The 23,837-nt window shown below is 51.2% G+C and overlaps 2 protein-coding genes across 2 annotated transcripts in view; both read right to left on the bottom strand.

The window, feature by feature from the left end:
* LOC148217326 (olfactory receptor 14A16-like) overlaps nucleotides 1-23,837 on the bottom strand; it is a 169,692-nt gene that overhangs the window by 82,391 nt on the left and 63,464 nt on the right. The window lies entirely within an intron of this gene.
* Nucleotides 2,776-3,708, bottom strand: LOC148217327 (olfactory receptor 14I1-like). Its single transcript, XM_088158762.1, has one exon. It carries the CDS (start codon nucleotides 3,706-3,708, stop codon nucleotides 2,776-2,778), a length of 933 nt encoding a protein of 310 aa, XP_088014888.1.

Below are 23,837 nucleotides of genomic sequence, written 5' to 3'. Positions count from 1 at the left end.
CCAGCTGCCCTGAGCTCTGTGCAGCACCAAGGGCCTCTCCCCAGCACAGCCCAGCCGGCTCTGGCCCCACAGTTCTGCTCAGGCCAGGGGGCTCTGGGCAGTGGCCCCACGGCCTCAGCCCCTGCCAAGGGCACAGCAGCAGCTGCAGCTCCGAGAGGAGTCAGCCCCAGCCATGGGGGAAGGTGCTTGGCCAAGGCAAAAGGAGGCTCCCTGTGTGCCCTGCTCCCCTGTCCCTGAGCTCCTGAGAGCTCTGCAGCCCCTCCTGCCATGCCATCTGCCCAGGCCAGCACAACAGCCCCTGCCTTGGGGCCCTCCAGAGCTCCTCCTGATCCAGGCCCAGGACCCATCCCAAAGCTGGGATTCGGCATTGGAATGAGCTGCCCAGAGTGAGTGTGTCACCATCCCTGGAAGTGTTTCAGGAAAGAATAGATGTGGCACTGAGTGCCATGGTCTGGGTGACAAGGTGGTGTTGGGTCACAGGTGGCACTTGATGCTCTCCAAGGTCTTTTCCAGCCTGGGTGATTCTCTGATGGCTGTGACACTGCAGGGCCCTGGGGCAGCAAGGGGCCATTGTGACACTGCGGGGCCTCGTGGAACTGAGAGGATCAGAGTGACACTGTGTATGACATGGCACCACAGAGCCAAGGGGCCACTGTGACACTGTGGGGCTACATGGAAGCAAGGAGTCCATGGTGACAGTCTGGTTCCTGGTGGAAGCACAGAGGCCACTGTGACACTGCAAGGCCTTGTGGAACCAAGGGGCCATTGTGCCACTGCAGAACCAAGGAATTCATGGTGCCACTCACAGAGGTCATGGAACCAAAGCTCCATTGTGACAGTGCGTGGCCCAAGGATCCAAAGGACTTTGGGACACCAAGCAGTGTAATGGAACCAAAGGGACATTGTGACACTGAGACACCTCATGGAATCATGGAGATGACTGTGACACTCCAGGGCCTCATGGAACTGTGAAGACACCAAACTGGGTTTGAGTGTTGATCTGCTGTAGGGTAGGAGGGCTCTGCAGAGGGACCTGGACAGGCTGGATCCAGGGCCCAAAGACAACAACAAGAGGTTTAAGAAGACCAGGTTTCAGGTCCTGCACTTTGACCACAACAACCCCTGCAGTGCTCCAGGCTGGGACAGAGTGGCTGGACAGCAGCCAGGCAGAAAGGGACCTGGGGGCACTGATGGACAGCAGGCTGGACATGAGCCAGCAGTGTGCCCAGGTGGCCAACAAGGCCAATGGCTCCCGGCCTGGATCAGGAATGGTGTGGCCAGCAGGAGCAGGGCAGTGATTCTTCCCCTGTGCTCAGCACTGTTTGGGCAGCACCTCGAGTGCCATGTCCAGTTCTGGGCCTCCCAATTTAGGAAGGACATGGAAGATCTGGAGAGTGTCCACAGAAGGGCAACAAGGCTGGTGAGGGGTCTGGAACCTGAAGATAATTCCTGAAGCACCTGTAGGATGATCCTGCACCCCAAGGGGTCTTCCCATGGTACCAAACCATAAACTAAAAGGAGGAGTGGGGCCAGAGAGGAAAGGGCAAACACAGATGGGCTGTTTACAGGGGAGAGGATGGGGATGGACAATAGGAAGAAATCTTGATTTGAAAAGAGCAAAGAAAGCAAAGGTGAAGCCAAGGAAATGCTCAGGGCAGTTTGGGGGTGGCTGCCAGGCAGCCCTGGCTCTGAGCAACAACGTCTGCAGTGGGACAGGAAACTCACAGCTGATGGGAACAAACTTTCTGGCTGACTTCAGACGCCACGACAAACCCAAGTGGTTTCCCTGGCGTCCCCCAGCCCTTGCTGGCCCCAGGGGCTGATGGCATTTGTGCTCACTCAGCTCCATGTCCCCACAGCAGCACCATGGGGGTGCTGAGCCTGCTGTGTGCAATGCAAACAGGGGCTCCTGAGCCAGTGCTGCCGTGTGTGTGCCTGCAAGGATGCGGCTCCTGTGTGAGCTGGGGGAGAGGCCAGGGCTGCAGAGGGGGGATGTTGTTGGCAGGTGCATGAGGACGCTCTGGGACGCTGCCCTGGGGTGTCCAGCACACTGGGGATGGATCAGCCCCTGCTCTGCTGCTCCTTGCCAGGGTGTCCCCCTTGCAGGGAGCTTGCAGAGCACCAGCCATGCTGTTTGCCCCCAGCCTGCCCACGGCCAGCCTGGGGCTGCTCCCGGGGCTTTTCTGTGCTCAGCATTGTGCTGGCCAAGTGTTGTGGAGAGAGCCTGGCCAAGGAGCCTGGAGCCCCCAGGCCCTGGCCTGAGGCGTCAGCGCTGCCCCAGCAGTGCCCATGGCCTGTCCCTGCTGCAGCCCCGGCACTGCCACCCCCAGGGCTGTGCCCGGCCCCGAGAGCACTCAGGCCCTGCAGCAACACGAGGGCCAGGAGGGCAGCGGGGCAGTGGCACAGGAGCAGCACTGGCAACACCAAGTGCTGCTGCTGCTGGGCACAGCTGCTGTGCCAGCACTGATCTGCCCCAGCTCTGCACACAGACATTGCTGCTGCAGCTCCAGAGAAGGGAACAAAAGGGACATCTCTGGAGAAAACTTTGCTGGGAGATCCTTTCATATATAGACACCAAGAGTGCAGCTCCTCATTGACAGAGTCTCTGGCCAATGGGAAGGGTGAGAGAAATAAAATGAGAAATGACATGAGCAAAGGCTTATATTTATGGACAATATGGAAAAACTAAAACAAAGGATAAAGAATCCCACAACTAACCAAACAAGAACTATAAAATGGCTTTTATTTATGTGATTTTCATTATTTTCTGGAAGTTTAATGTCCCTGAAACCCTCCAGCGATCAGTCTCCACATTGCAGCCTTGAGCTCCTGGTTCCTGAGACTGTAGATGAGGGGATTCAGGGCTGGAGGCACCACTGAGTACAGAACTGACATTGCCAGATCCAGGGATGGGGAGGAGATAGAGGGGGGCTTCAGGTACACAAATAAGGCAGTGCTGAGAAACAGGGAGACCACGGCCAGGTGAGGGAGGCAGGTGGAAAAGGCTTTGTGCCGTCCCTGCTCAGAGGGGATCCTCAGCACAGCCCTGAAGATCTGCACATAGGAGAAAACAATGAACACAAAACAGCCAAAAGCTAAACAGGCACCTACAGCAAGAAGCCCATGTTCCCTAAAATAGGATTTAGAGCAGGAGAGCTTGAGGATCTGAGGTACCTCACAGAAGAATCCCCCCAGGGCATTGCCATGGCACAGGGGCAGGGAAAATGTACTGGCTGTGTGCAGCAGAGCATTGAGAAAGCCACTGGCCCAGGCTGCTGCTGCCATGTGGGCACAAGCTCTGCTGCCCAGGAGGGTCCCGTAGTGCAGGGGTTTGCAGATGGACACGTAGCGGTCGTAGCTCATGATGGTCAGGAGGGAAAACTCTGCTGAAGTGAAAAAGGCAAAGAAAAAGGCCTGAGCAGCACATCCTTTGTAGGAGATGCTTCTGGTGTTCCAGAGGGAATTGTGCATGGCTTTGGGGACAGTGGTGCAGATGGAGCCCAGGTCAGTGAGGGCCAGGTTGAGCAGGAAGAAGAACATGGGGGTGTGCAGGTGGTGGCCGCAGGCTACGGCGCTGATGATGAGGCCGTTGGCCAGGAGGGCAGCCAGGGAGATGGCCAGGAAGAGGCAGAAGTGCAGGAGCTGCAGCTGCCACGTGTCTGCCAATGGCAGCAGGAGGAAGTGGCTGATGGAGCAGCTGTTGGACATTTCTTGTGTCTTGGCATGGGAATCTGTAAGAAAAGTAATCATGGAATAGATCAGTTTGGAGAGGACTTTAAATATCCCAGCCCAGCTTGGTGGCACTTTCCCCCCACTGCCTGCCAAGGGCTCTGCTGCCTGGAGCTGTCCCTGCCAGCAGCTGCTTCCCTGTGCCCAGGGCCGAGCCCTGCCAGTGCTGCCAGAGCCCAGCCCAGCCCTGGGGACTCAGCTCTGCCCTGCAGACCCCTCCCAGCACAGGACACTGCCCAGAGTCAGCTCTGCTTGTGCAGGCTCTGGTGGCAACATCACACCAACCTAAGGAGGCTGGAAAAATGACACTGGTGTTGCCTGGAAGTGCTGATTTCTGTCACTGCCTGCTTTATTAAGATCCGAGATAAAAAAAAAAAGTTTTTCCCAACATGAACTGAGAGATCAATATCTATATGCAATTTCCCCATCTAAGCAACACAGAGCAATAGAATATAAAATCAGGATTATCTTTTTTATGCACTCCTTGCCTCTCTGTGCTCCCTATGTAATCTACCTAGAAATATTCTGGAGTTAAATGTCATGCTGTGAGCAGTCTTGAACAATGCAGCATCCTCACCACACAAGGAGAATACTTCCAAGCCACACCTGCTGTCTCCTTCCACCTAGACCTTGTCCCCCAGTGCTGGGAGCAGCTCCCAGGGCTGGCTGAGAGCTGTCCCTGGCAGGCAGCAGAGTCCCTGCCCCAGCACAGCACCCTGGGCTGCAGGACCCTGCTCTGCTCAGCCCTGGGCACCCCTGGCTGCTCTACACAAGAGATCATCAGAGAATGTACTCACACAGTCTGCAGGCATTGGGATGTTGCAGCTTTAGGAGATCACTGCAGGAGCTGCAGCTGCATTGTCCTGCAGCCAGAGGCTTCCTGTGTCAAGGGCTGGGAGTGATTCTGCCCCAGTCCCTTCTGAGCATCTTCTCAGCCCTGACTGATTGAAGCTCTCTGTGCCTCTGTGCTGTGCCGGGGGCGGCTGCAGGCAGTGCCTCAGCCCTGCTGGGCTGGGAGAAGAGCTGCTCATGAAGAGAAATGTGTTTTTGAAGCTCTTCTTGGTTGCCAGGATCACCTTCTGCGTAGGGAGCCCAGCCCAGCTCATCAGCACAGATACAGCACAAGGATTTTAATGACCCTCTTGGGGTTTGTGCTGAGGCCCTGAACATCAGTCCCGGAGAGGGAGATGAAGAAACCTCTCAAGAACTCCAAGTCAGAATCAAATTCCAAAGTTTCCTGAAGTTTTAATGGGTCCCACTGAGGGACCCAACAGAGAAAGTGTTCCCAGGTTCTCATCAGAGCAGGAAATTGGAGGCAGAGATGACAGGTGAGGACAAAGAGAAGCCAAGTCTTGGTGCCCTGGGGCACAGCAGGGTCTGTGCCACCAAGGGCTGGGAGGAGACACCTTGTCCTGAGCCACTGGGGCCTCCTGGCACAGCCCCAGCAAGGCTGGCCCCTGGCACCCCTTGTCCTGCCTTCAGCATCCCCCCACATCCCAGTGGCCTCAGGGATCTGCTGGGATGAGTCCCTGGGGAGCCTTGGTCAGGAATGGCCCTGGGGGGCTCCTTCATGCTCCCAGGGACTGCAGGTTTTTCAGAGGACTTTGGGTTTTGCTTTTGCCTTGGAGTCTCTGAGATCTTTGTGCAATCCTGGCCTCCAATTATCTGCTTTAATTAGTCCCTTGAGAGCCTTTGTCAGTAACAAAACTCAGTGGAGCTCATAATGCTTCAAGGTAGGTCGGCTTTTTAAGGTACTTTCCTTTTCCTTTCTTCTCTGAGTCTCTGAGAGATTTTTGGGCAATCCTGTCCTCCAGTTCTCTCCTCCAACGTGTCCATGAGGAGCCTGTGTTGGGGATGGACCTCAGTGGGACCCATTAATGCTTTGAGACATTTTGGGTTCTTCTGATTGAAGTCCTGGAAAGGTTTGTGCAATCTCCTCTCAGGCCCTGAGGTTCAAGGCTCAGCACCAAATGCACCACGGGGCTGATTGGGATCAAGCAAGTCCTGACAAACCATGGCTCTGCCTTGATTTCCCTCTGGTCTGGTGCCAGTCATTAGGAAGATTTTCAAATCCAGTTATGGAGAAATATTTCCAAGAGCTTCTTAGAAATATCCATTCCTATTTTGAAGAGTGTATTTTATTACTGTTCTGTTTAGAGCAGATGTAATTGCAGCATTCTGTGATTTATGTTCATCCAGGGTCTCTCCTCAGGAGGTCTGGCCTGCTCACAGAAGCTGTGTCTTGAGCCAGTGTGGACAACCTTGCTCCACACTGCCCAACCCCATCCTGTCTGTCCTCACTCACCTGGGACCTGCTTTGCTTGGAGAATTGGCTGCACTCAGGCCAAAACGAATTTCCCCTCCCCCATTTTTTTTTAATTTTGAAGCAATCTAAAACTCCTGAATTTCCTCAATGAAAATAGACACCTTCTCTTAGTGTGTGCCAGCCAGGGTGCAACCAAGGAGGTTCCCCTTTCCCAACTCTGAACCCTGTATGGAATAGTTGAGACCTTCGGATTCCTTGGTTCCCTGAGACTCTGCAGTGTCACAAAGGCCCCTTGGTTCTGTGCAGTTCAGTTCTGTCACAATGGAGATTTGGGTCCATGGGGTCCCACGGTGTCACAATACTCTTTTAGGTTCCATGAGGCCTTGATCTGTCACAATGGACTTTTGTTCCTTGAGGTTCCATACTCTCAGCAATGGTCTCTGTAGTTCCAGAGTGTCACAATGGACTCTTGGTTCCATGTGGCCCCACAGTGTCACCGTGGTCTCCTTGGTTCCACAAGGCCGTGCAGTGTCACAATGGCTCACAGGTTCCATGAGGCCCCACAATGTCACAGTGGCCCCTTGGTGCCATGAGTTTCCCCAGTGTCACAATGGTTCCTTGGCTCCACGTGGCCCAGGTGTCTCACAATGGACTCTTGGTTCCGTGGGGCCCCGCAGTGTCACAGGGGTTTCCTTGGTTCTGTAGGGTCACACTGGACACTGCAGCGCCCCCTGCTGGCCGGGAGGACCTGGCACTGTGCGAGCACCTCCTGGTGGCCGACCCCTGCAACTGTGAGTGGCTTGTACTGGTTTGTACTGGTTTGTGCTGGGATGGGATGCTGGGGTGTTAGTGGTTTGTACTGGGTTCCAATGAGAAAGGGAGAAGGGGTGTGTGAGTGCCCCCTGCTGACTGGGAGGACCTAGTGGCCGACTGTGAGTTATACTGGGTTATACAGGTTTATACTGGGATGGGGTGCTGGGGATGAGTGGGTTGTAGTGGTTTATACTGGGTTATACTGGGATAGTCTGGATTTTACTGGGTTAAACTGGGGTGTAATGGATTATACTGGGAGGGGTCTTGGAGATGCTTGGAACTCCACTGGGAGCAACTTCTGGGGATGCTGGCCTTACTGATTTATACTGGGAGCTGCCACCATGGGCTCACGGGCTCAGGGGTGCCCCACAGTGCTCACTGGTTTATACTGGTGCCTTCCCAGTGTAAACCTGGGAGCCCCAGGACAACACTAGGAGCCCCTAGACTACACTGAGAATGGGTTTGGGTGCATGAGACCTTACTGGTTTATACTGGGAGCTGCTGCCACAGGCCTCAGGAGCTCGGGAGTGGCTCCAAGCGATTAATGGTTTATACTGGTGCCTTCCCAGTCCACACCTGGGAACACTGGTGGGCACTTGCAGCAAGGCAGGACTTCAAGGCCGAGCTTGCCTTCACCAGGGCCCTGCTGAGCAACAACTTCTTTAACTTCTTGGCCTGGCAACACTGCCTGGGGCTCCTGATGCCCACCAGGAACTACGGCAAGGGCACTGCCCCCTGGAAGGCTGAAGGAAGGGGAGGGATTCCCCAAAAAATCTCCAACAACTTTGCAGGATCCCCAAAATATTCCAGCCCCTCCCTCACCTAAAGTGGGAGCTGGTGGGTTCTGTCAGGTTGAGTGGGTAGACCTGGTGTTCCTAAATCCCCAATGACTTCATTGGGTAGACCTGAACTCCTGGATACCTGGGTGCCCCCACTGAGATATTGGGGTTTCCCCTGGTGCCCCCCTGAGATTTTGGGGTGCCTCCTTTGCCCACCCCAGAGCTAGAGCTGCTGCAGAATACCATCTTCACAAACCCCATGCACCAAAGCACCTGGCTGTACCTGCACTGCATCCTCTCCCGAGGTAACTCAGGGCTCCCTCTCACCCCTGATGTCCTCACCTGGTGTTTTGGGGTACCCCTGAATGTTGGGGTGCACCCCGACTGCCCCACAAGTGCCAAGGGTCATCTGTGTCCACATCGACTGGGAGGACAGTGGCCATCATCTTCTCCTGGCCTGTCAGGGTGAGTCAGGGCACTTGCGTGCCCCAAAAATTACCTGGATATCCCTGAAAATTATCAGGGTACACCTGGACACTGCCCAAAATCACCTGGATCCCCCTCAACAATCACCAGACTACACCTGGTTATCCCCAAAAACTCACCTGAATACCCCCTGAAATCACCAGGATATTCCTGGTTACCCCTTGGATTCCTGGATCACCAAAAGCTCCTGGGGTCCCTAAAAACATCCTCTTTGCTTCGACTGGGTAGACCTGGTGCCCCTAAACTCCTTTGCCTTTAAAGTGTAGACCTGCTGTCCCTAAATTCCTATTGACTTCAATGGGTTAGATCTGGAGTCCTGTTTATCTCCATTTATCTCTACAAATCCCTCCCAGTGGCCTCACTTTTGCTTCAGCGCTCCCAGTTACCCCAGTGTCCCCCCCTTAGCCCTTCCCAGTGCTCCCAGTTTAAAGAGTAACTCTTCCCAATCAAGCCCTATCAATGGGTAGACCTGGTGTCCCTAAATCCCTGTTGACTTCACAAGGGTAGACCTGGTGTCCTTCAATCCCTTTTGACTTCAGTGGGCAGAGCTGATGTTCCAACATTTTGGATGGTAAAATTACCAATTTTGGGCTTAGAATTCCCAGATTTCAGGCTGACAATGGAAATATTTGGGCTTATCTGGAGGCCCAGCTCCAGCATGGACCACAGGTGAGGGATCAGGGATTTAGAATTGGCCTCCAGGAATTCATCCAGCACATCCAGAGCATCAGCACTCCAATCCTGGAGTGGAAACTCCCAGAATTCAGCCCAATATTTTCCTCAAATTTCTCCATTTTAGGACCAAATTTCAGCAAAAGCCCATTGACTTCAATGGATAAACCAGGTGTCCCTAAATCCCTATTGACTTTAATAGGATAGACCTGGTGTCCATAATTCCCTATTGATTTCATTAGTCATGTCTGAGGTAAAAAAATGTGTATTGGGAGATTGATATTACAAGAGATGTGGCAACTGAGAGACGTTGTCAAAGATGGTTTATGGCCTCATGGTGTCAGTCTCATAGAAGGGTGAGACATTAAAGCTGTTACATCCAACACCAAACTATCAGAAGCCTCCTCATTCTTAGTTACAATGCCTTATGTTAGTTTTTAGCCAATCAAATTCTTCTGTGAAGTTTGCCAGCATCCTTTTACACCAATCATTAATTGCTTTCCTTCTCATGGCTTTGCAGTAATGTGTCATTTTTCAACCAATCCTATAACAGTTCACAAACCTACACTGATATATCTTAAACTTCTAACTAAATTTATAACGGGTTCTATTGCTAAGCTTTACAATCTTTTACTATTTTACTTAACATACTGCTTTGCTTACATAATGCATATTTCTGTTTGCTTAAAACATAGTTCTACTTAAACTAAAAACTTATATTCTTGTTTTATATCTATTTTACTTTTAATGCTCTGATTGTCCAAGATTTCTCCAAGGTCTTGGGTCAAACCTTGGATCCATCTCAATCTCTGAGCCTGTATGCACCAGGCCCTGAGAGCTCTCCATGCCTGCATTTCCCACACCACCTTTCATCTCTGCCTCCAATTTCCTGCTCTCACTGGAACCTGGGGACACTTTCTCAGTTGTGTCCCTCAGTGGGACCCATAAATGGTATCAGAAACTTTGGAGTTCGATTTTGACTGAATTCTTCAGAGGTTTTCCAGCAAGACACAATTCTCCCTTGATTTCCTTCTGGTCTGATGCAGTTCATTTGGAATGTTTTCAAACCAAGTTATGGAGAAATATGACAAAGGCCTTCTTAGAAATATCCATTCCTATTTTCAAAGATGTATTTTATTACTGTTGTCTGAGATGATTGCAGCATTCTGTGATGGATATTTGTGAGAAATGGATTTGTAAAGGATTCTCAAAGCCTGACTGAAAGCTCACACAATCTTGTACATGTGTATGCAAACTCTGAGATAAGGTGTGCTGACTCAGAATGGCCCTGGAATAGAGAAGACGTTGCTGAGAGAGAGATGGAACTAGAAAAAGGTTTCAAACAATGGCCTTGCAAAAAGATCAGATATTTTGAAGAATTAGAACTGTGAAAGATGCATTTTGGCAAGATCATGTGTTGTAAAATAATAGGTGATTGGTATTAGAATTATTAGTACCATTATGTGGCAAAAGGTAATAGGCTAAGAAACATTTCTAAGGTTTAATAACGAGGAAATAAGTTGGCTTCTGATAGAATGGCATGGAGTTTTACACCTCTTATGTTTCATCCTTCTGATAATGGAAGAAAATATTTTAAAAGCCTCTCAGTTGCCCCGTCTCTGTAGAGCTGGGATTTTTCAACAGTGCTGAGTCCCTGGTGTCTTGGTTTAATTTTGACTTTCCCGGCCAACGCACCAAATTAATGTCTTGAGTTTGAGTTGCCAATTTGAATAAACTTATTTTTCTTGTTGTGAGACAGAACCAGGAGCAAAAGAGCAAGGCAGGCTTAAAACTTGAGAGAGTATAAAAGAAAATTTATTAACTACACAAACATAAAGAGAGGGAAAAAAAAATTCAGAATAAAATTTTTTAGATCACTCCTTCCTTCCCTCTCCCAATCTTCATAACAACAAAACAGACATATAACAAATACTTCGGTCAGTGCCCAATTTAGTCTTTCTCAGTTCACTTCTGGAGAGAGAAGCTTCTTCTTGTTGAAGTTGTAGGGATTTTTCCCACAAGAAGGAAAAAACCAGTTCTCTTGTGGTTTTATCTTTCACGATTTGCATCCGCCCGGGAACCTGCAACCGTGACGCTCCTCCCAACTCTACAGCCGTCCCAAAGTTGTAGATGTGGGCCATGTTTGTCCCATGGGGTATTACTTTTAAGAATGAAATGTTCAACTGCAAAGATTCTCTTTGTCTCCTTTATCTCTGCTCAGGCTTCATCTTCAGAAAACCAAAATCCCCTTCTTTTCTCAGGACAGAAATTCTCAACACAGGTGCTCTTTAGTCAAATCATCTATTAAATGGAACATTTCCATCCCCCCATGTCTCTTTCCATGGTTTATAGGAATATTCAGTACATCAGTTCATTCCTACAATTTCACAAAAGAGATTTTCAGCCATTTCAGCATCTTCTCATTCTCTTTCCATCTTAAAAACTTAGCTTTTACATCACTGACTTCAGAAATCTTCTTATTCCCTTTCATATTCAAAGGAAAGGCTGGAGGCTTTGCAAATCTTATCTGAGCACTAAAGAGTTAAAGTTTAACACAACTACAAGAGTTGGGCCAAGCTCAGGCCGTGCTGGGGGGGCGGCTGAGGTGTCAATCAGCCTTTCTGGGGCTGGGCTGCAGCCCCACACTGCTCATGGCCACCTGGGCAGCCCCGGCCCGGCCGGCAGCAGCAAGAGTCGGCCTCCCCCCCACGCCAGAGCTGCAGGCCCGGGGAGGAGGAAGCCGTGAAGGTCTCATCACACAACTTTTCCTCCCCCCGGCCATCGGGTCCCCCTCGTTGGCAAACGGGGCCCAAGCGGCCTCCCGAGCCTCCCCCCCCACATGAGGGAGGGGGAAGCTCGGGTTGATGTTACCTTGATGTTACCTGCTCAGCCGCCGGAAGACAAAGAGAGTCAGTTCCGGATTACCTTCCTCAAAATGTGTGTTCACGGAGCAAACTAACTTTCTCTAATTGGCTGTTGCAGGTATCCCAACCCCCACAGAGGAAATTCCCTTAGGAAGAATCTCTTCTGAGTTTCTTCTTCCTAAGTCAACCTATCACAGTTATCTCAGCAATTCCTGAGAGGGGGAAGATGCCCTGAGTGATGGCCCCAGCTGATGGACAGAAGAGATGAGCTCTGCTGGGCCATAGGGGAAGTCCTGCTGCAGGAACCTCATGGAACCAAGGCTCTGTTGTGACATTGTGATGGCTCCTGGAACCAAGGAGACCATGGTGACACCAATGAACCTCATGGAACCTAAAGTCCATTGAGACAGATCAAGTCACAAAAAATGGGGCCTCTTGGAACCCAGGAGAATATTGTGGGGCAACGGAATCTGGTGGAGCCAAGTGTCAATTGTCAGAACAGCAGGGCCTCATGGAACCCAAGTGACCATTGTGACTCCATGGAATCTCATGGAACAAACTGGAAGTTTTAACACAGCAGGGTGTCATGGAACACAGGTGCCACTGGGACACTGCCACTGCTCATGGAACCAAGTGTCCAGTGTGACACTAATGGAGCATAATGGAGCACAGGAGATCATTGTGACACAAGGAAATCTCAAGAAACCAAGGCTGCATTGTGACACAGAGGGGCCTCATGGAACCAAGGAGACCATTGTGAGGCAATGGAATGTTCTGGAACAACAGGTAAATTTTCAAGAGGGCAGGGCCTGATGGAACCCAGGTGCCAATGGGACATTTCCAAGGCTCATGCAAGCAAGTGTCCATTGTGACAGAGCCAGGCCTGATGGAACACAGGAGAACATTGTTACCCAATGGAATCTCATGGAACCAAGTGCCCACTGTTTCACAGTGCAGCCTTATAGAGGGGTGGAGACCATTGTGATGCAATTGAATATCCTGGAACTGTTGTGACAAATGTGGGCTTTATGAAACCAAGGAGGCAGTAGAATCTCAAGGAACCAAGGGTCAGTTGTGAACACATCAGATGCTCAGGAAACTAAGGAGAACAGAGTAATATAGTGTAATCTCATGGAACCAAGGCTTTATTTTGACAAAATGGGACTGAATAGGAGACAGGTGCCACTGGGACACTGCCAGCTCTTGTGGAATCCAGTGTCCATTGGGACACAGGGCAGGTCATGGAAACATAGGGATGCAATGGAACCAAGGGTCAATTGTGACAGAGAGGGGCCACACGGAACACAAGAGCCATGGAAATATTGCCAGGCCTAGTAGAAACAAGACTCCACGGTGGCAGAACAAGGCCTCATGGGATATGGGAGAGCACTGTGAAAGAATGGAATCTCATGGAAGCAAGTGTCCACTGTGACACAGCAAGGCCTGATAGCACCCATGTGCCACTGGGTCATTGCCAAGGCTCGTGCAAGCAAGGCTCCACTGTGACAAAGAACATCCTCATAGCACCCAGGAGACCATTGTGATACAATGGATTCTCATGGAACCAAGGCCCCATTGTTACAAAGAGTGGCCTGATGGAAACCCAGTGCCACTGGGACTTCTCCGGCCTTGGAGGAAGCAAGTGTCCATTGTGACACAGCACAGCCTCATGAATCACAGGAGAGCACAGTGACACCATGGAATCTTGGGGAATCAGGTGTCAATTGTAAACACAGCAGGGCCTCATGGAAGCCAGGAGACCATTGTGACACCGTGGAATCACATGGAAGCAAATATCCATTGTTTCATGTTTCATGTTGCAGCCTCATAGAGCGCTGGAGACCATTGTGACAGAAGAGAAAAATGGGGAGCAAAGGCTCCTGTAAGAGTTGGTCTGGAGTTTCCCTCATTTGCCTCACGACTGTCGCGAGGATAGAGGCTGTCCCAAGGGCCCCCACCCGCTTCTGGACAGGAGTTCTGGCCTGGCCGAGGTGGATGCTGGCCAAGGGACTGTTTGCTGGTGCTCTGTGCTTGCTGTGCTGTCCACAGTACAGAGCCTTTGAACAGGTACTGCACCTACAGCTGCTTCTCGGAGCACCACTGCATGTTCTGTCTCGAGCACCTCACAATGGCCCATAAATCTCCCACCTCTTGGCCAGACTCCACTCGCTTTGGAAAAGGACTATAAGAAAGTGACCTCTGGAGAAGCCTTTGAGATCTCCCCACAGAAGATGAGTCTATTGGCTGGGACCACGAGGACACCGGAGTCTGTTGGGCCAGACCACGAGGACATCCATCTCATCTCTCAGTAGCTATTCCTTATCCCCCTCTTTCTCTCTCTCTCTTTACTTTGTTTCCTTTAACTCTCCTGTGATTGCAAAACAGAGTTGTTGGCACTCAATAAAAGTGCATTTCTGCTTTGAGCAAACTGACTTGTCCCCTGACGTTGTCTTTTGCACCTTTGAGATCAAAAACAAACTCTCACGAATCTCACCTGTATTAACAGCGGATCGTGACACTGACCCTTGGTTCCATGAGGTTCAGCAGTGTCACCATGGTCACTGTCAGAGGCTGGATGAGATCAATGTCCCAGACACCTGGGGATGAGCTGTCAATCAGTCACACAGTGGGGTGGTGCTGACCCAGGCTCTGATTGCCCCAGCAATCACAAGTCCCACCTGGGGGAGGCCCACGAAGACCCAGGGGCTTAAAACACAGAGCAGGCACTCAGCCCATGGTCCATACCCTGCCTTCTCCTGGGGTCTGTGTCTCACCCACACTGGAACCCTGGGGGTTGGGAGCCATGTGTGTGTCTGTCTATAGAACTTCTGTCCTTCTGTCTCTCTTTCCTTCTAATACTCTTAATATGGAAGAGTTTTGGGCACTGCAACAACCTAATTGTTTAAAGGTTTTGAGGTTAAGTGGGAAAAGTTAATGAAGTTCCTGCTATGGTAAGTGTTTTATATTGAGTTGGATGTTGTATTAAATCCTTTTCCAAAGTTCCTTGATTTTCTATACTTTACTAGTAAAATTTTGTGTCATTTTGACCTCTTGAGAATATCTGTCTGGGGTTTCTCCTGTGCACTAAACTCAAGTAAAGGAACCTTTGGTCACCCCCAGCATTTCAGTGTTCTGGGGTGTTCCAGCCCTGCAGGCTCACCATGGCCTCTTGTTTCCATCAGGCCCTGCTGTGTCACACTGGTCCTTGGTTCCATGAGCATCTGGAGTGTCACACAGCTTGATGACATTTGTGACCCGAAAATATCTCTGTAAGCAGAATTCTCTGAGTCTTTCAGCTGAATTCTCTGTCCCTGTCCTTTCCTTGGATCTCTGTTGCAGATGGAAGCTGCTGGTGCCATTCTCACCTTTAACCTCGTGTTTGAATGCAGACAGATGTTCCCAGGTGTTAAGCAGATGTTGCTCAATGTTTATGCAAAAAGTTTGTATTCCTCACGGAACCAAGGGGACCCTTGTGACACAGTGGGGGCTGATGGAACCAAGGAGACAATTGTGACAGTTCAGAGCCTCACAGAAACAAGGCTCCATTGTGACACTGAGGGCAATCATGGAACCCAGCAGACCATGGTGACACAGCAATGTCACATGGAACCAATGATCCATTGTTACACTGCTGATTGAAGGAGACCATGGTGACACTATGGAACCTCCTGGAACCACAGGTCCAGTGTGAGACAATGGTGCCTCATAGAACCAAGGAGACCATTTTGACACTAAGGAACTTAATGGAGAAATCAATCCATTCTGACACAGCAGGGCCTCATGGATCCAAGGGTCCTTTGTGGCACAGCAGGACCTCGATGGAAGCAAGGGGACCATTGTGTCAAAGCAGGGCCTAATGCACCCATGGAGACCACTGTGACACTAAGGAAACTCATGTAACCATGGCAACCATTGGGATGCTATGAAACCTCATAGAACCAAGGGTCCATGGTGATTCTGTAGGGCCACCTGGTACAGAGTGACACCAGTGTGACACAGCAGGGCCTCATGGAACCAAGGAGCCTTTGTGATACCTGAGATTCTAATGGAACCAAGGGTGCATCAAGACACAGCAGGGTCTTTTTGGAACTAAGGAAAGCACTGCTAAAAGCAGGGTAACTCATAGAACTAAAGAGTCCATTATTGCACTACAAAACCTATGGAACCAAGGATCCATTGTGAAACAGCAGGGCCTCATGGATCCAAGGGGCCACTGTGACATATTGGGGCTGCATTGTCCATTATGACAAAGCAGATCCAAGGAGGCCATGGATCTAAGGGGATATTGTGACAATGAAGATCTTCATGGAACCAAGAGTCCATTGTGACATAGCAGTGCCTCATTGGAACAAAGGAACCACTGTTGACAGCACAGAAACTCATGGAACCAAGGAGCTGTGGTGACACAGCAGGGCTACATGGAACCAAGGAGACGTGTGACATTTAGGAACCTAATGGAACCGAGGGTCCACTATGACACTGCAGAAACAAGGAGACCATTGTGACACTATGGAAGCTCATGGAACCAAGCAGCCATTGTGACACTCCAGGGCGTGTTTGAACCAGGGAGACCATTGTGACACTCCAGAATCTCTTGGCACTGAGGGTTTATTGTGACACAGCAGGGCCCCATGGAACCAAGGGGCCATTGTGAAACTGTGCAAGGGTCATAATGGAGTCAAGGACAGCACTGACACTGAAACCCACAGGACAGAAACTTTTGAACACAGTTTTGAATATCTGAAAACAAATATTCTTTATTAGATCATGGTAGTCACTGTGGCAAAACTTCCTCCATTCGAGTGCACTGAGCATTGAATGAACAGAGGTTTTATCACACACACTGGTTACATACACTTTAGCTATCCCCACTTTCTTTGAATTTACTGGACATGGTTACACTCCTTATCACAAGTCCTTATATGGTTCTTTGGGGTCTGTCTTCAACATCCAGTGCCCTTTTCAGGGAGCTTCTTCTCAACCTCCACTTTTGAGTGAGGGCAATATTATTGTTTTTTATACTTTCTGCTTTATCAGCCTTGTAGACCTAATCTGGCATCTTCCTTGCATTTTGTATGACTTCTGTTTTCCTCAGCTACATCCTTTATCTGTTTCTCCAAGGCTGTGCTGTTCTGTTCTCTGCCCTTGATCAGTGTAAATGTTGTTCTGTTCTCCTGTCCTTGTCACAGTGCTCATCCCACGAGGTGTGTCTGCTAGCCCCTCCAAGCCATGGGCTTGGGGTGGGCAAGTGTTCCTGAGGGAACAGGGATGGGACAGCTGGGCTGGATGACCCAAGGGATGTTCCATTCCATGGCACATCATGATCAGCAATAAACTGAGAGAAGCGATGGGCAAGGGGTGTAGGGATTTGATTTCTTTTTTAAGAACATTTTTATTCAAAACAGCACCTACACATACAGAATCCACTCCTGCTACAATATGGTTAAGTATTTTCTGCTGCTAGGAGATTTCCTGTGGATTTGCTTTGCTTCTGTGTATGGCCTTTGCTTTTTGTGGTTGCTTGGTTTGTGGGGTTTTTGTTGTTGCAGGTGGGTCTTGCTTTGTTTTTTTTGTTTGGGTTTGATTTCGGGTATTGAACTGCCTTTTTTTTTGATACAAAATTCAACCTTTTTTTGTGGCTTGGTTGACACCTGATGGCAAGAGAAATTTACCCAACTCAGTCATTTTGCCAAATTACATTTTGCAGTCACCATTAACCAGATGAATACGGTCACAGACTCCCTGCAACCTGGCAGCATCCACGAAAGAATTGAAAGTGCATTTCATGCCAATGTAGAGATAATAGAAATGTTCCACACTGGTGGTCAAGGGCTGGTCACTGAGGGATGTCACCAGGGAGTGGCTGCCAAGAGGACTCTGTGCCATGGATGACATTTGGCCCTCATTGTTCAGCCAAATTCCCACCCACCCCATGTTCCTCTCCTGCAGCCCAGCTCTCTCCAATCTGGCTCTGAGGAGAGCACAGCAGACCATGTCCCAGGCCTGGCTAAAGTCTGGGCACACAACATCCCCTTCTTTTCCCTCCCACGGGGGTTCTGCAATCCCTGCCTTGTGCTGCCAGTGCCTGGAATGGCTGCAGGAGGATTTGCCACCTGCCCTTCCCTGCTGAGCCTGACCAGTCTGTGACTGTCCCAGTGCCCCTCCATGCTCTGTTTGCAGACTGGTTCCATGTCTGCCCTTCCCAAGTGCCCAGGACCCTCTGGGATGGCTCTGGCCTTTCTAAGGGGTTTGAGAGAGGTCTCACAGTGACACTGCCCAGCCTTGTCAGCATCCCTGACTCCAAAGGCCTTTTCCACATCCCTCAGCTCCTGGTCAGTGCCCAGAGCACAGCACAACCCTGTCCAGGTCCTCAGGGTGGTTCAGAAGGGAGGCAGCTCTCATTTCTTCCCAAAAACCTACCATTCCAATGGTCTCTTTATGCAGTCCTTAGCTGCCTTGAATATTTTTTCCTGGAACATCCCTGCCAGAATGTTTCTTTCTATGCAATCCTAACCACAGCCCAGTAATGAGTTCAGGTGATTTCCCAGAGTGTAGTGGCCTCAAGGCACTGTTTGTGCCACCAGAACTGTGCCACCCCCGAGTGCTGATGATGGTGTTTGTGCTCACTCGGGTTCATCTCCCCACACACACACGATGCACTGCTGAAATCTCCTCAGTACAGAGCAAACATGGCCTGCTGGCCTGGTCACTTGGTGTCCCTCCATGCAGTGACAAACAACCTCGTGCAGCTGGGGGAGAGGCCAGTGCTGGGTGTGGTGATTGCAGGGGCTGGTGTGGGACAATCGCCCTGGGGCACCTTCCCAGGCTGTGCCCAGAACAAAGACACAGCCCAGGCCCTGCTCTGCTGCTCCCTCAGGTCCATCCCAGGAGCTCTGGCTGTGCCAGGACACTGCTGTGTGCCCCCTGCACACTGCCCCTCTGCCCCAGGCACTGGGCTGTGCTTGGCCAGGGCATTCCTGGAGCACATTGCTGACAGCAGCTCTGGAGGAGAGCAAAGCCTTCCTGCCCTGCCCTCAGGAGATGCCCTTTGCTGATGGAGCTGCTGTGCTGGAGCCCAGCTGTGTCCCAGCAGTGCCCATGGCCTGTCCCTGCCTGTGGGCACAGCACGGACACGCAGCAGGACAGTGACCAAGCTGCCAGAGCACTGCGGCCTCACAGCCACAGAAGGGCTGGCAAGGAGAGGAGGGAGTTGGGAAGAGCAGATGTGGGAAGAGCCAGGGCCATTGTCCCTGGCTGTGCTGCTGTGCTGGGAGTCTCTTCCCTCCACCTCTGCCCACAGGCACTGCCCTGCAGAGACAGAGAAGGGCTCAGGAAGGATCCTCAGTACAGAGGACGAAGCATGCACTTGTTTTTATTTAAATGCACAGGGAACAGACCCCTTGAATGTTTTTGTCTTTCAAACGAAAGGTAGATATTAATGTAGTGTCATGATCCGTTATTAATGCAGAGCGGGGGTCGTGATGGTTCTTTTGATCTTAAAGGTGCAAACAGCCAAAGTGCAGGGGACAAAATCAGTTTATTCAACAGCAGAAAATCAGTTTATTCAACAACAGCAATGCATTTCATCAAATGCCAACCATTCAGTTACAGTAAAGGGGAGAGGTATAAGAAACAAAGTATAGGGAGAGAGGAAGGAAAGAAGGGGATGTGAAAATAGCTACCAACAGACGAGACGGGCGTCCTCACGGGTCATCCGATAGAAGAATCTTTGTCTGTGGGGAGATCTCAGGGGTCTTCTCCAGGGGGTAGACGGGTCTTCATCAGTGGAGAGATCTCAAAGGGTCTTTCCTGAGGGTCACTCTTTTATAGCCCTTCTCCAAAGCGAGTGGCCTCTGGCCAAGAGGTGGGAAGATTTATGGACCATTGTGTGGTGCTGCAGGAGACAGGTACAGTCAAGCAGTCCTCAGTTGGTACAACACAACCTCTGGTTGGTGCCACAACAGCACAGTCCAGTGAACACAATACACCAGCACACAGTCACGAGCATCCGCCTTGGCCAGGCCAGGAAACCATTGTTGGGAGTCAGCCTGGGTGGGGGTCCTCGAGGTCTCTTTGCGACGGTCGGGAGGCAAAATCGAGGGAAACATCAGACCTACCCTTACAGATAGAGACACTTCAAGAAAGAAATCATGAATGAGCAGAAAGAGCCTGTCCCAGTGTGCCAGAAGTGAGCTAGTGAGGAAAATGACTGGCCCGGCTGGGTATGGAGATTTTTCTAGGCACTCAGGGAAAAATTTGGGTGCATCATATTTGGAAAGAGGTGCAGGCAACTCAGGAAGTGTTTAAGGATGTTATTAAGTCATGCAGAAAGAAAATGTGAGAAGTGAAAGCTAAATTAGGACTTAACCTGGCCACTTCTGTGAAAAAATAATAGAAAGTATTTCTGTAAATAAATTAATTGAAAACTGTTGGATAAGGAGAACCTCTACTCTTTATTTGATGCAGTGGGTAATATAGTAACTAAAGATGAGGAAAAGGCTGAGGTACTCCACCCCTTCATCGCCTCAGTTTTCAACAATAAGACAGGTTGTCCCCAGGACAAGTGTTCTCCTGAGCACGTAGATGGGGACAGGGAGAACTACAGACCCCCTGTAATCCAGGAGGAAGCAGCTGGGGACCTGCTGAGCCACTCAGATGCTCACTGGTGTGTCTGGGAACAGATGGGATCCATCCTAGGGGGATGAGGGAGCTGCTGGAAGAGCTCCCCAAGCTGCTCTCCATCATTTCTCATCAGTGCTGGCTCAGCAGGGAGGTGCCAGAGGACTGGAGGTGCCAATGTGAGCCCATTCCCAAGAAGGGCTGGAAGGAGGATGTGGGGAAGTGCAGGCCTGTCAGCCTGACCTGGGTGCCTGGTGAGGTGATGGAACAGATCACCTTGAGTGCCATCACAGGGCACCTCCAGGATGGCTGAGGGATCAGAGGCAGCCAGCCTGGATTTCAATATCTGCATTGATGATCTAGATGAGGGGATTTAGTGCACCATCAGCAAATGTGCAGATAGCACCAAGCTGGGTGTGAGTGTGGATGTGCTGGAGGGCAGGAGGGCTCTGCAGAGGGACTCAGACACCACTGTGACACTGACACTGCATGGTGTCATGGCACCAAGAAACCATTGTGACACTGCAGGATCTTGTGTCAGCAGGGGTCCATTGTGGCACCGTGCGAACAAGGAGTCCATTGTGGCACTGTGGAGCCTTATGGAATTCGGGGGTCCCTGTGACTCCATGCGACCTCATGAAATCAAGAAGACAGTTGTGACACTTTTTGTCCTTGTGGAAACAAGGAGACCACTGTGATACTGCTGGACCTTGTATAACCAAGAGGCCATTGTGACACTGTTGAACCAAGGAGAGCATTGCTGCACTGTGAGACCTCATGGAACCAAGGATCCATTGTGACACTGCAGGGTACAAGGATCCAAGGGACTTTGTGACACCCTGAGGCTCCATGGAACCAAAGGTACATTGTGACACAGGGAGGCCTCATGAAATTGTGAGATTCTAGGACCTTATGGAATCATGCTGACATTAAGCTGGGTGTGAGTGTGGATCTTCTAGAAGGTAGGAGGGCTCTATACATGGGCCTGGACAGGCTGGATCCAGGGTCCAAATCCAATGAGAGGTTTAACAAGACCAAATCCTGGCTCCTGCACTTTGGCAACAACAACCCCTGCAGTGCTACAGGCTGGGGACAGATTGGCTGGACAGTGGCCAGGCAGAAAGGGACCTGGGGGCACTGATGGACAGCAGGCTGGACATGAGCCAGCAGTGTGTCCAGATGGCCAAGAAGGTCCATGGCTCCTGGCCAGGATCAGGAATGGTGTGGCCAGCAGGAGCAGGGCAGTGATACTTCCCCTGTGCTCAGCCCTGGTTGGGCAGCACCTCGAGTACTGTGTCCAGTTCTGGGATGCCAATTTAGGAAGGACATGGAGGGGCTGGAGCATGTCCAGAGAAGGGCAACAATGCTGGTGAGGGGTCTAGAACACAAGTCCTGTGAGGAGAGGCTGAGGGAGCTGGAGTTGTTTATCCTGGAGAAGAGAAGGCTCAGGGGAGACAAGGTGGTGTCAGGACACAGGCTGGACCTGATAATTTACAAGGTCTTTTCCAGACTGGCTGATTCTGTGATTCTCTGAAACCACCCGTGGAGCAGTTGCAGGATGAGCCCCGGGCCTCCTCTTGACAAGGTCCAGCAGCCCAGGTCCCTCAGCTTCTCCACACAGCCCCAAAGCCCATCCTGTCAGTCCTGCAGAGCCTCTCCAGCCCCTCCTCATGGCCCACAACAGGGAGCCCCACACCCAGACACAGCAGCCCAGATGTGCCCCCCTGGCCTGAGGTGCCTCTGGCAAGGGAGCAGCAGGAGGCACTGCAGGACCCTGCAGACAATTCCTGAAACACTTGGAGGATGATCCTGCTCCCCAAGGGACGTTCCCATGGTGCCAACTCAGGAACTGAAATAAGGAGTGAGGCCAGAGGGGAAAGGGCAAACAGGGATGGGCTGTTTGCAAGGGAGGGGACAGGAATGGGCAAGAGGAAGAAATCTTGAGAAGGTAAGAGGAAAGAAAGCAAAGGTGAAGCCAAGGAAATGCTCAGGACAGTTTGGGGGTGGCTGCCAGGCAGCCCTGGCTCTGAGCAACAACGTCTGCAGTGGGACAGGAAACTCACAGCTGATGGGAACAAACTTTCTGGCTGACTTCAGAGGCCACTACAAAACTGAGTGGTTTCCCTGCCATCCCCCAGCCCTTGCTGGCCCCAGGGGCTGATGGCATTTGTGCTCCCTCAGCTCCATGTCCCCACAGCAGCACCATGGGGGTGCTGAGCCTGCTGTGTGCAATGCAAACAGGGGCTCCTGAGCCAGTGCTGCCGTGTGTGTGCCTGCAAGGATGCGGCTCCTGTGTGAGCTGGGGGAGAGGCCAGGGCTGCAGAGGGGGGATGTTGTTGGCAGGTGCATGAGGACGCTCTGGGACGCTGCCCTGGGGTGTCCAGCGCAGTGGGGATGGATCAGCCCCTGCTTTGCTGCTCCTTGCCAGGGTGTCCCCCTTGCAGGGAGCTTGCAGAGCACCAGCCATGCTGTTTGCCCCCAGCCTGCCCACAGCCAGCCTGGGGCTGCTCCCGGGGCTTTTCTGTGCTCAGCATTGGGCTGGCCAAGTGTTGTGGAGAGAGCCTGGCCAAGGAGCCTGGAGCCCCCAGGCCCTGGCCTGAGGCGTCAGCGCTGCCCCAGCAGTGCCCATGGCCTGTCCCTGCTGCAGCCCCGGCACTGCCACCCCCAGGGCTGTGCCTGGCCCCGAGAGCACTCAGGCCCTGCAGCAACACGAGGGCCAGGAGGGCAGCGGGGCAGTGGCACGGGAGCAGCACTGGCAACACCAAGTGCTGCTGCTGCTGCTGGGCACAGCTGCTGTGCCAGCACTGATCTGCCCCAGCTCTGCACACAGACATTGCTGCTGCAGCTCCAGAGAAGGGAACAAAAGGGGGAGATCTGGAGAAAACTTTGCTGGGAGAGATACTTAGGTTCCTTTAAAGCCAGTGAGACTGCATTCCCTTACTGACCTAGTCTGTGGCCATAGAAATCATGGGGAGAAACAAAATGAAATATGGCGAAAAGAATGGCATTTCTAATTGGAATATGTTAAAATACTAAAGAAAAGGAAATAAAAGAGCAATTCAATAACCAAACCAAAGAAGTGTTATCAAAGACGATTTTTATTGCAAGTGATTTCCAGAAATTGGGAAGCAGTTTACTGTTTCTAAAACCATCCAGTCATCAATGTCTTCACTGCAGCCTTGAGCTCCTGGTTTCTCAGGCTGTAGATGAGAGGGTTCAGGGCTGGAGGCACCACTGAGTACAGAACTGACAGTCCCAGATCCAGAGATGGGGAGGAGATGGAAGGGGGCTTCAGGTAGGTAAAGAAGTCAGTGCTGAGAAACAGAGAGACCACAGCCAGGTGAGGGAGGCAGGTGGAAAAGGCTTTGTGCTGTCCCTGCTCAGAGGGGATCCTCAGCAGAGCCCTGAAGATCTGCACATAGGAGAAAACAATGAACACAAAACAGCCAAAAGCTAAACAAATACTAACAGCAAGGAGCCCAATTTCCCTGAGGTTGGATTTGGAGCAGGAGAGCTTGAGGATGTGAGGGATTTCACAGAAGAACTGGCCCAGGGCATTGCCATGGCACAAGGGCAGGGAAAATGTATTGGCTGTGTGAAGCAGAGCAG

The sequence above is a fragment of the Sturnus vulgaris genome, unplaced genomic scaffold (genome assembly GCF_052056855.1).
Source record: "Sturnus vulgaris isolate bStuVul1 unplaced genomic scaffold, bStuVul1.hap1 Scaffold_87, whole genome shotgun sequence".
Taxonomy (NCBI): domain Eukaryota; kingdom Metazoa; phylum Chordata; class Aves; order Passeriformes; family Sturnidae; genus Sturnus; species Sturnus vulgaris.
This window is presented reverse-complemented; position numbering and strand designations above follow the sequence as displayed.